Below are 12,609 nucleotides of genomic sequence, written 5' to 3' on the forward strand. Positions count from 1 at the left end.
CCCCCCCCCCCCCCCCCCCCCTCCAATTTTCTTCTCAAGGAAAGAACTGAAAATTGTAATAAGTTTTCTTTGACCTTTCAACTTACATAATTTTAAAACTCGGGCTTTGATAGTGAGGTGGAATTGCATTAGTGGCTGTTGGCATGGCATCTTTTGGATTTTGTGTATATGTGTATATGAGTTTCCCCATTTTAGTCACATTTATCGGAGAAATAAATGTGCCTTTAGATGCTCGTTGATTGAAAAATGGGTTAGTTGTTCAAATGGTGGAACATCTTTCAAGCAGTCTGATATAATCAATTGGGTCTGGAAGTAAGTTGCATATACATTTTCATGTACAATACTCTGAAGAACATCAAAGATCATTGAATTCTTAAAGAAGGTCACCACATCCCTATTTCATACCGTTCAAAACAAACTAAAAAAAAAACAACAAATAAACAAAATTTAGATGCTGCAAGAGAAGGAACAGGGTACGAGGATTTATGAACTCTTTGCTTCATGTACTTGTTATTTTGTGTGTTAACATAGAGAATCTTAACTTCATACTCCTTTCACCTAAGAGATATGCAACTTCAGGGAGCACTAATCTCAATTTCTGTAACCTGAAATAAGTTTTTATCTCCATGGGCTTTATTGAACTTCTTTAGTTGGATTTTGCGGAATATTATTAAGCTAATGTTATGAAATCTTGATGGGACTTTCGAATCCATAGCACAAGGTTCATCGACTTGCGGTTATATCACTTTAGCCTTTTGGTTCTGAGTTCATATCCATATCATATTATTCTTATGGTTCTCTAGGTCCGGTATACAGTAAAACAGTCATTTGACTTCACATTATATATCCTTTTGGTTCTGTAGGTTGTGCCTAATACACGTAGCAGAAGTCAGATGGGTGAAACCACTGACGGTGGGTTATATGAGATTTTTCAACAAGACTTTGGGCCTGTTGGTTCTCCCAGCTTTGAAGCTGCCCGTGAGAAATTCCTTATTAGTAGTGCTGGTTATGCAGTTGCCAGCCTATTGCTTCAACCGAAGGATAGACATAATGGGAATCTATTGTTTGACAAGTAAGTAATTTACTCGTGCCTTAGCTAATAGATCCATAAGTCGGACCAATTTTGATAAATTTGAAATATTCAAATCCACAGTTTGTTTGGGTCATTTGGGTGCTGGGCTTTAGTTCTATTCGGTCTAGAAACCACTGACGGTGGGTTATATGAGATTTTTCAACAAGACTTTGGGCCTGTTGGTTCTCCCAGCTTTGAAGCTGCCCGTGAGAAATTCCTTATTAGTAGTGCTGGTTATGCAGTTGCCAGCCTATTGCTTCAACCGAAGGATAGACATAATGGGAATCTATTGTTTGACAAGTAAGTAATTTACTCGTGCCTTAGCTAATAGATCCATAAGTCGGACCAATTTTGATAAATTTGAAATATTCAAATCCACAGTTTGTTTGGGTCATTTGGGTGCTGGGCTTTAGTTCTATTCGGTCTAATAACATGCATGATTTTCATAGGCTTGTGCCATTTGAGGGAGGTGAACAAAATGCTTCATTATCTTGAGATGATGAGCCGGGCTTTAGTACTGCCCACCATTACAACTCTTTAACTACCTGTTCAATTGTTTTCCTGCCACCATCATCTGTTATTCATATACTGTAATTATTTAGAATAATATATTTTATTACCTTGATCCATTTGAGGAATCTGATACTGTTACACAAACCTCTCCGCTTAACTACAATCTAAATTCTGTCGAAATTTGCTCTGCTCTCCGCTGGAGAAATTGCTTGGTGAATGATTATTGGATTAACATCTTGAATACATCATTGAAGGACTGATATTATACGTACTATTCATGATCCAGTATTTATTCAAATTTGAGTACTGGAGCATCGAAGATCGTCATTGGACCTTCAATTTATAACTTGGGCATGCTAAACATTATGCCCTATTTGGTAGAGATTCTTTAAAACTCGTTTTTCCCCATACTCATTTTCGACCACATATTCTCTCAATTAAATAATTTTGCACGTGGTGTCATAAATTTTCCTACTTTTTAACTGCACATTTACCAAGAAAATGACTTTTCACAAAAAAATTTCTCAAAAAATCTACATCAAATGGGCCCTTTATTGTCGAACTGTATTTTTGTATAAAATTTATTCGAGTCATCTCATATTTGAATGCACAGAACTATGCAGAGTTTAATCAGTCATTTTTGATTTTTTTTAATTTTTTGTCAATTGCAGTGAAGGTAGGCTTGTTCATATTGATTTTGGTTTTATCCTGGAAACTTCACCGGGTGGAAATATGCGATTCGAAAGTGCCCACTTCAAACTGAGTCACGAGATGACTCAATTACTTGATCCATCTGGAGTGATGAAAAGCGACACTTGGTATCTATTTGTAAGGTGAGTTTTAAAGGTTTCTGACCTAGCAATATACTATTTGTTAGCTCATGGAAGATTCAGCTTGAATAGTCTTTATAATATTATCGTTTTCTGTTTCCAATTTCATAATTTGTTGGACTGTACGGAGAAGAACGGATCAACTTAATATTCCTACTAAATGATGTTATTTTGTGGTGGTTTTTGTGCGAGAGATGTGGATAATTTTTTTCTTCTCCTCCATTATAGTGAATCTGAATTGGACATAGCTCTTACATTCTGAGTAAAACTGTAAATCATTGTGTCTTACTATTTTTCTTATTTTTGTTTTTCCCTTATTCGCAGCTTGTGTGTGAAGGGTTACCTTGCTGCTCGTCGCCATATGAATGGGATCATCAATACAGTCCGATTAATGATAGACAGTGGATTGCCTTGCTTCAGCAGGGGTGATCCTATTGGAAATCTTCGCAAAAGATTTCATCCTGAGATGAGCGAGCGTGAGGCTGCTAATTTCATGATCCGCATATGCACGGATGCCTATAATAAATGGACGACTGCGGGTTATGATTTGATTCAATATTTGCAGCAAGGCATCGAAAAATGAGGAACCGTGTTAATGGTTGGCATTGGATGTATGTTTTGACACGTTGCTTTTCAATTATTTCTGCTTGTATACCACAGTTGCAATAGTTAACCCCCTCCCACCCTGCTGCTCCGCCCTGCCTCGCCTCTGCAAAACTCGGAAAAAAAAAAAAAAGGAATTTGAAAAAAAGAGAGAAGTATCATAGAGTTGCAATGATTTTGTAGTGTTTAACTGAGAAATATCGAAGAAATATCGAAACGTCGTATTTGTTTGTGTGATGATATCCCATTTGGTGTTTGTATAGGTTGTAACTCATTTATTTAATCAATGAAGATTTGAAGCTTCCTGTAATGAAATATGATCGGTTAATGTTCATTTTTATTTTATTTATTTATTTATTTATTCTGAATTTTCTGCAAACATCCCCCAAGTCACTCTGATTTTCTTGTGCTTGGCAGAACATGGAAGGCTGGGTGAACTTCTTTCGAATCCCTGTTCGACTCTCGTTGTTTGCAACTTGTACGTGGTTGGAACTCCTTTCATTTGATTGTTTTTGATGAACATGACATTCTTTTCCTCTCATAGTTGTGCTAGAATTTTCGAGATTGTCTATCAATGCTGACAGAATTTGTGAAGCCTGAAACCAGCAAGAGTGGAGATTGATCGAACGAATTGAAAATATTCATGTGTTAGATTTCAATTTTTTAAGAATAAGAGTTATTTAGTTGTTTTTGTGCAATTTAGGACTCTTAAACAGCATACATACGACTTCTGAAAACTACTGCGTCCTTAACTCGGACTCGATATTGTTCAAAAAAGAGTTACCTCCAGAGTTTCCCTCAAGAAGTTGAGCAGTTTGATGGTTTATATTCAATGCTTCATTGAAATGGTAAATTAAGAATAATTCTATTCATCATTCCCAGATTCATTGTCCATTGCCACTATAATCGATAATAATCGACACTAATGATGAATAACATTATTTTGCAAGTTTATGTTGACGTCGTGTGAACTTCATCGCTTTTCGGTTAAATATTCTGTGCTATAATGAGATCCCATTACTTTGGTTTGTCTCCAGCCAAGGTATGTGCTGCTGAATTGGTTATTAGTATCAAACTTATTCCAAAGTTCTTTCCAGAAATGGCTAAGAAATATCGACCATGGAGTTTGACAAGCTTAGGGTGGCAAAGATTTAGAAGATTTCTAGATCCCACAGAAAACGAAGCCCTATTCATATGTCTGAGGGAATACTCCAGAAGATATTGTAGGGATTAACCAAACATCGTTATACATTATATGAGCCTGTTTGGTGCTGATTTTGAATATCAATTTTTTGACCGTTAGCTTGAAATATGGGTTTCACTTGTGAGTGAAGAGATAAAAAAAGACGGTTGACCATATTAAGTAACGGTAAAAAAATTGATTTTTGGCTTGACAAATCAGCACCAAACAGGACATAATCTAAGTGTTCTGAGTGAATTGAAACCAGTAAAACAGAAATAGAGATTTTGCATTGAAAAGGCAAGAAGCATTAAAAATGAAATTCGTAAATTGTTAGAAGCAAACTTTATCCGGGAAGTCACTTATCCCAAGTGGCTTGCAAATGTCTTACTTGTTAAGAAAGACGATGGAAAGTGAGAATGTGCTTTGATTACAGGGACATTAATCGAACTTGCTCAAAAGATAGTTATCCTTTTTCGAGAATAAATGCACTAGTAGGCGCAACCTCAAGAAATTGGCATTCGAGTTTCTTAGACACATTTTGAGGCGCCACTATATAAGCATGGTCGTTGAGGACCGGGAAAAAACCACGTTCGTAATGGATTATGGGACATTTTGTTTTTAGACCGCACTCTTCGGATTGAAAAATGTTGGGGCAACATATGAGAGAATGAACGTTAAGTTTTTAAGGGATTAATAGGATGAAATATTGAAGCCTATGTAGCTAACATGTTAGCTAAAAGTATCCAAAAGACCATCTAAATGGCACTAATTTAACTTGAACCTTTTCTTAATATCAATTATGTAACTTAATTCGATTTCATTCTACTGGGTTACCATACTTTAATTTGATTTCAATTTGATAATAACTTTCAATTTCATTACTTGGACTCACAGAAATCGATAACATTACACTAAAAAAAATGATGGCCATTATTTGTTTTGCTAAAATTGTATTCATTTCTTAACGTTTACGTGTGATGACCATCACGTATTGACGGTTACGTCATTAATTTTTGTTGATGGAATTGGACAAAGTTATCATAATTAAAATCAAATAAAAGCATAGTTGTTTGATTGAAATCAAATTAGTTAAAAAATATCACTAAACTCTGTATTTTTGGAAAAGTTTTCTCGGTACAATAGCTCCTCCTTTTCTCCTCTATTTATTCACAGAATTGTAATACATACATTTTACATACACACAGAATATTCCAGATTTTCCTATTAGCTGATAACACGTGTCTAACTACCTATATACACATCCCTTGAATTGGGGAAATACACTGCAATATACTGTTAAAGGTATTAACAGTATTAACAGCTTACATAGTGGAAATATTCAGCTTTTTCGATCAATCCTAACACCCCCTCTCAAGATGGAGTGTGTCTTAACCACTCCAAGCTTGTCCCTAAAGAATATGAATCTTGAATGAGAAAGAGGTTTTGTTAAAATATCTGCAATTTGATCTGAGGATGGGATAAACTGCACTTCCAGTTCCTTCTTCAAAACTTTGTCTCTCACAAAGTGGACATCCAATTCTATGTGTTTGGTACGAGCATGATATACTGGATTTGATGCTAGTGCACTAGCACCCAAGTTGTCACACCAAATTTTAGGGATTGCGTTGTGTGGTATAATTAGCTCTTTCATTAGGGATTGAATCCAAGCTATTTTTGATGCACCTTGAACCAACGCTCTATACTCCGCCTCTGTGCTAGACCTTGCAACAACATGCTGTTTCTTAGAACACCAAGAAACCAAACTATCTCTATCTAGTTTATCAATAAACATCTGCAACTGTTGACCATTGTTTCCTGTTATTTCTATATCATCTACATAAACCAATGCAAATATGATATTGTCTTCATTCATTGAGAAAAGAAAAGAATTATCTGCCTTGGATTGTCTGAAGTTCCACTCAAACAAAGTCTCCTTCAACTTATCATGCTAAGCTCTTGGTGCTTGTCGAAGCCCATAAAGTGCCTTTTCCAATTTGCATTCAAAATCATGATTTTTCTGATCCTCAAAACCTTGTGGTTGCTTCATGTACACAGTTTCTTCTAACTTACCATTTAGAAAGGCATTATTTACATCAACTTGCCTGATTTGCTAGTCTCTTGACACAGCAAGAGTTAATATAATTTTCAGTGTTGATGCCTTGATAACTGGACTAAAGGTTTCACTAAAGTCCACTCCAGGTGTTTGTAGAAAACCTTTTGCAACTAGCCTTGCTTTATACCTCTTTACCTTGCCTTCTGAGTCATATTTCAGTTTATAAACACATTTGTTTCCAATTATTTTCATTTCTGATTTTGGTGGCACCAATTTCCATGTGCTATTCTTCATCAAGGCATCATACTCTTCTTGCATAGCTCTTCTCCATTTATTACTTAATAGAGCTTCATCAGTATTCTGTGGCTCAACTTCAACCTCATCAGTATTTTGTGGCTCAACTTCAACCATCTTGTCCTGAATTTGATTTATATACACCTTTGATTTGAAGATTCCAGCCTTACTCCTTGTGATCATATGATGCCCAACAATTTGTATTACATTCTGATCATCGCCATTAGCACCATCTTGCTGATCAACGACCTGATCAAACTCTATAGAAGTCACTTGGTTCATATCAGTACCGCTTTCATTTTCAATTATCACAGTCTGAGTTCATGTTCCACACTTCTGTTGGAGTCTTCAGCAAGTGTTGCATTAGGATGGATTGTGTCAACTGCATTTTGAGAGGTTATTTGCTGGCTTGACTCGATATCATAGGGACGAGGGCTGACAACAATTTCTGAGCATTTTTCTTGAGTATGGGTGTTTAGGAAACTAGACTTGAAGGGAAATTCTTTCTCATTAAACACCACATGTCTTGAGACATACATTCTACTAGTCGAGCTTAGGCACTTATATCCTTTATGTGAGTCACTATAGCCAAGGAATACACATTTTTGAGAATGAAAATTGAACTTCTGGTTTTGGTATGGTCTTAGACATGGATAACAAGCACAACCAAATATTTTTAGTTTCTTATGATCAAAGTTTCTTCTATATAGGATTTGAAAAGGGGATTTGTTTTGAAGTATAGGAGCATGTAGTCTATTTATTAAGTAGGTTGCTGTTTTAAAAGATTCCCACCAATAATGTAATGGCATTTGTGCTTGGGCTAATAGTGTCAAACCAGTTTCGGTGATATGTCTATGCTTCCTTTCTGCTCTACTGTTTTGTGCAGAGGTGTAAGGGCAGGAATATCTAAGTTCAATGCCTGATTTTGAAGCAATCTTGTCAAAGGTTCTAAATTCACCTCCCCAATCTGCTTGTAATATTTTAATCTTTCTTTCAAGAGTGTTTTCTACTAGTTTCTTGAATTGAGTGAAGATATTTAAGGCTTCTGATTTGTATTTCATTGGATAGATCCATGTAAACCTGCTATGGTCATCAACAAATAGGATATAGTACCTAGACCCCGAGGTAGAAATCTTTGGAGCTGGTCCCAGACATCGGTATGTATGAGATCTAATGGTTTTGATACATGCGTTGAAGACTTGGTAAAAGGCAAAGCATGAGATTTACCAAATTGACAAGCTTCACAGAAATCTGGACTTTCATTAACTTTGGCTATTTTATTACAAGACTTAAGGACTTGAGGGATGACCTAGCCTTCTATGCCAGGTATCTAACTCTGACTTGACACTTTTGGTTGACTTTTTACCCCTTGAGTTTACTGAGAAGACTGCAAGGTTAGGATTATTTTGATAGCTTGACTCTGTCCCGATTATCTTTGTCATCAGTGACATGGTTGCTTGCTCCAGAGTTTGCAAACCATGCTCGGTCCTCCACGGTGCTTGGTGTAGCCACATACGCAGAAGGTGAGTTGTTCTGTGCCTTCTGGTTACCTGATTTGCTGCCCATATACCTATCATCATATCTGTTGAAACACCATCTAGCTGAATGATTATTCATCCCCCAGATTTGACAGGGTCCTCGATTTTCATTCATTCTTCCTGCTCTACCTCTGCCTCTTGTTCTTCCCCTGAAATTAGAAAACCTTCCATTACTAAAGTTTCTACCACCACCAGATCCTGTCCTTTGCACTCCTAACTGATAAATGCTCATTGTCCCAAAACTAATCTTAACTTGATTGGGGTATTCAAGCCTGCTTTCAAAGGTTAAAAGAACAGAAGAGAGTTCATGCCATGATATATCTTCCCTGCTATTTAGTTGCACCACAATGGGTGTGTATTCTTCATCCAATCCGGATAGAACTTGTGTTATCAGATTGTGTGAGTCTATGGTTTTTCCAGCAATCTGTAAGTTATTTGCCAGTTGTTTGATTGTTGTAAGGTACTGATCCATGGACATGGATCATTTTCTTGTTCTTTGCAACTCTCCAGTGAGAAAAATGATTCTGGATCTATTCATTATCCCATAACTTTCCTTGATTGCACTCCATAATTTACTGGAGCTGGTGCACCCCATCACTCTCATTGCAATTTCAGGGGTCATGGATGAATACAACCATCCCATTAATAGTTGATCAGTTGAAACCCATTTGCTGTACTCAGGATTTGCAACCATCTCTGTATCTTCTCCTTTCTCAGTAACAATCTGAGTTTCTAAAAGCTGTGGTGGACATGGTTTCGTACCCAGCAGGAATCCTTCAAGATTATGTCCTCTAATTATGGGCATAACTATGTTTTGCCATAACAAATAATTTTCTCTGTCCAGCTTCACCGTCAGAGTTTGGATGATGTTCATCCCAAAAGGTGAAGTGTGGTTTATAGGAGACTGAACAATTGCTGTAGTGCTCGACTCGCTTGGAGGAGAGTGTTTACCTGAATCAGTGTTAGCCATAAGAAACTCTGATACCAAGTTAAAAAATATCACTAAACTCTGTATTTTTGGAAAAGTTTTCTCGGTACAATAGCTCCTCCTTTTCTCTTCTATTTATTCACAGAATTGTAATACATACATTTTACATACACATAGAATATTCCAGATTTTCCTATCAGCTGATAACATGTGTCTAACTACCTATATACACATCCCTTGAATTGGGGAAATACACTGCAATATACTGTTAAAGGTATTAACAGTATTAACAGCTTACATAGTGGAAATATTCAGCTTTTTCGATCAATCCTAACAAAATTAAATTAAAGTTATTCGACTGAAATTAAATTAAGATGTAATTACCTGATTAAATAAAATTAAAGAGTAGTTACCTTATTAAATAAAATTGAAGTATAAGTACCTATTTGACACTAAATAAAAATCTAGTTACCACAAGCATAAATATGTAAGTTTGAAAAAGTTACCATTATTTACATCCACAATTTTAATCCTTGTTTGAGCTACATTATTTCCATAAAAATGTATCTTTGAATAATATATTGATGAAAAATGTGTGGTTAAAAAATGAGAAAAAGTTCTGGATCTACATGTAATATTATTTTATTGAAGAATGTGTGGTTGAAATGATATCAAATCATTATTTAAGAATATATTTTTTGAAAAGAGTGTGTCAAATGGGGTTAGAAGAACAATCGAGATAATGATTGTTGTTGAGATTATATAAATGATCTTTAATATATACATCCACTTTTAAAGAGATAATTATATTATATTATATTTTTTATCTTATGTAAATTTTCCTAAATAGATATATATAAGATTAAAAAAAAATATATTATTCTAAATTCACCCACACGAATGTTTATTTTCGTAAATTCTTTTAAACTTTTTTTATATTCTTTAGAGTTTATGTTTCACAAAAATTCCAATGATCACATATAAATATCATCTTTAACAAAAATTAAAAAATAATAATAAAAAAAAAATTAACACATTATTAAAGTTATAATTCTTTTATGATATGAAAACTGGAATTAGGATTGGGCAAATTTCCCGAATCGAATCGAACCGAACCGAACCCGACGGGTCTTGTCAAATTAAATACCCGAACGAGTATCTAAATTGGGAACCGACGGGTACGGTTCAATTCTCGATTCTAGACCAAGAATCGAAAAATTGAATTAGCACTGAATCTTCATATTTTTTTTATATTGAATAAATCAGATTATTTTAATTTTAGTTTTTTCTAAACAAATTAACAATTTCTAAATCCAAATTTGTTGCACAATAATTTGTTTCATTTTTAATTTTTAAATTTTGACCTAATTAACCATTTTATTGTTTCATTTCTTAGCCCAACATGATCCAACCTACTAAATAACCCTAAACACCTACACTACACATAAGTGCATACCGTAGTCTCGGACTCACTCTCGCCGACATTCCAAAACCTATACAACCGTCGACTGAAGCTGTGACCTCCGATCGAAGCTATGATTGCCGACCGAAGCTGTGACCGCAGCGATCATTTGAACAAGGTAGTCTACTAGTTTCTGACATTCCAAAATCATTGCAGTTATTTAGAGCTTGGATTCAATGGTTAAATGTCCATGTGTTTTTAATGAGTTATTTAGAACTAGAAAATTTGTATTTGCTTTGTGTTGAATTCTGCTTAAGAGACCAGCAGTTGAAGAATTTGTATTTGCTTTTTGTTGAATTCTGCTTCAGAGACCCGAGAATGAAATTAGAGGATGGCCTATCCAGCATAGTGTAACCCGAGAAGGAAATTAGGCCGCAATTGTCTCAATTCCTTTCTGCCTCAAAATTAGTTTCTGGAAATGAAGTCAAGTGTATGAGTCTATGACTATTGTTGTCAAGTCTATAGCCAAACATGTTTTCATCCGTGTCTGCCTTGAAAGATCTACCTTAGACTATTACTATCCCTTGTCCGTTACATATGGGATTGAACTCAGCTTTCATGTTGAATCTCTAATATTGCATTTTCTCACAACTTCCTATGCCTTTCTTTTTCCATGTTATCAAGTCGTCTATAGTTGAATCAACTATACTCAATGACTGTCAGACTTGGGTGTTATCTCTTCACAAAGTAAAATTTTCTCTTACACTCAGTTCTTCCACTAGTTCTGATGCAGATTGGTTTTGTTAGGTTTGTATGCAACATTTAAATTGGAGAAATAGCTAGCTGATCATGTTAATAAGATTAGTTAGCAGTTAGTTTATGCTCTTTAAGGGTTTCCAGAATGTTTTGCTGGTTTATCTCTGTTCAATTGGTGCAACTATCATTCGTTAGTGTTTGATGATTTTGTTCCACATTGTTTGTGCAGGATTTAATCAAGTTTCTTGTTAAGGTGATATCAATTTTGGATGCTCAAATGGAGACAAAAAATAGTCTAATGAGAGGTCAGAAATATGGAATCATTTCACTAAAATACTTGGTGGAGAAAGAGCAAAATATAATTAATGTGGGAGAATATTTAAGGTTGACACTAATAGTGGAACTTCTAGCATGTGGAAGCATTTAAAAACTTGTTATACATATAAGAACACTAAAATTGATGAAAATCAAGCACTACTAACTCGAGAAAATAATGATGATGGTATTATGGCTACAATATTTAATAAAGAAATGTGTAGAAAAGCATTGGTTAATATGATTATTATTAATGAATTGACTTTTTCCTTTGTGGAGGTGTGGGTTTTAAGGAATCAACTCTGCCCTAGATTTGAGGTTCCTTCTTGAAGAACAATTACTAGAGATGTGCTACCATGAAACAAAGGAATCATTGAGTATTAAATTTATTAAGGATAGGCAAATGATTTCTTTAACCATTGATTGTTGGACATTAATTCAAAACATCAATTATATGGTACTCACAGCACACTTTATTGATAGAATTTGGAAACTGCATAGGAGGATATTGAGTTTTTCTGTGGTTCCAAATCATGGGAGACAATTGGGAAGATTATTGAAACGTATTTGCTTGATTGGGGAATAGAGTGTGTGGGTACCATTACTGTAGACAATGCAAACACAAATGATGCAACGATCGTTTATGTGAAAAAAAAGTTGAAGAATTGGAAACCTGATAATACTATAATTTTAGATGGCTCTTATCTGCATGTTACACATAATCAATTTGATTGTTAAAGAAGGGTTGAAAAAGTTAAATCCATCTATAAATAGTATTCGCAATGCGGTAAAATATTTTCGATCATCTCCTTTCCGGTTGACAAAATTTAAATGTTGTATTGAAAGAAAAAAGATTGATGCACAAAACTTGCTATTTTAGATGTTCTTACTAGATGGAATTTAATATTCTTAATGTTGGATAGTGCATTAAATTTATAAAAAGCTTTTAAAAGAATGAAGGAAGAGGACGGATTTTATTGTAAATATTTTGATGAGAATAAAGGTGGAAAAGAAAAAGAGGGGTCACCTACAAGTTATGACTGGGAGAAAGCTAGAAAATTTGTCAAGTTTCTAAGAACCTTTTATGATGTCACATTGAAGTTTAGTGCTTCATTTAGTGTT

The 12,609-nt window shown here is 34.9% G+C and overlaps 1 protein-coding gene across 2 annotated transcripts in view; it reads left to right on the top strand.

Annotated features, from left to right (window-relative positions):
* Positions 1 to 3,132, top strand: part of LOC111394608 (phosphatidylinositol 4-kinase alpha 1) — a 28,509-nt gene extending 25,377 nt beyond the window's left edge. Inside the window, exons 24-27 of one of the 2 annotated variants that reach the window (XM_023020511.1) lie at positions 864 to 954; positions 1,255 to 1,372; positions 2,257 to 2,418; positions 2,740 to 3,132. In XM_023020511.1, coding sequence (XP_022876279.1) covers positions 864 to 954; positions 1,255 to 1,372; positions 2,257 to 2,418; positions 2,740 to 2,998 — 630 coding nt within the window. In that variant the 3' untranslated portion in view covers positions 2,999 to 3,132. Of the gene's footprint in view, positions 1 to 863; positions 1,073 to 1,254; positions 1,373 to 2,256; positions 2,419 to 2,739 lie in introns of both variants that reach the window. The other variant, XM_023020512.1, reaches the window with a different exon arrangement.
* Positions 3,133 to 12,609: the final 9,477 nt, after the last annotated feature.

This window comes from Olea europaea, chromosome 5 (genome assembly GCF_002742605.1).
Source record: "Olea europaea var. sylvestris chromosome 5, O_europaea_v1, whole genome shotgun sequence".
NCBI classification, from domain to species: domain Eukaryota; kingdom Viridiplantae; phylum Streptophyta; class Magnoliopsida; order Lamiales; family Oleaceae; genus Olea; species Olea europaea.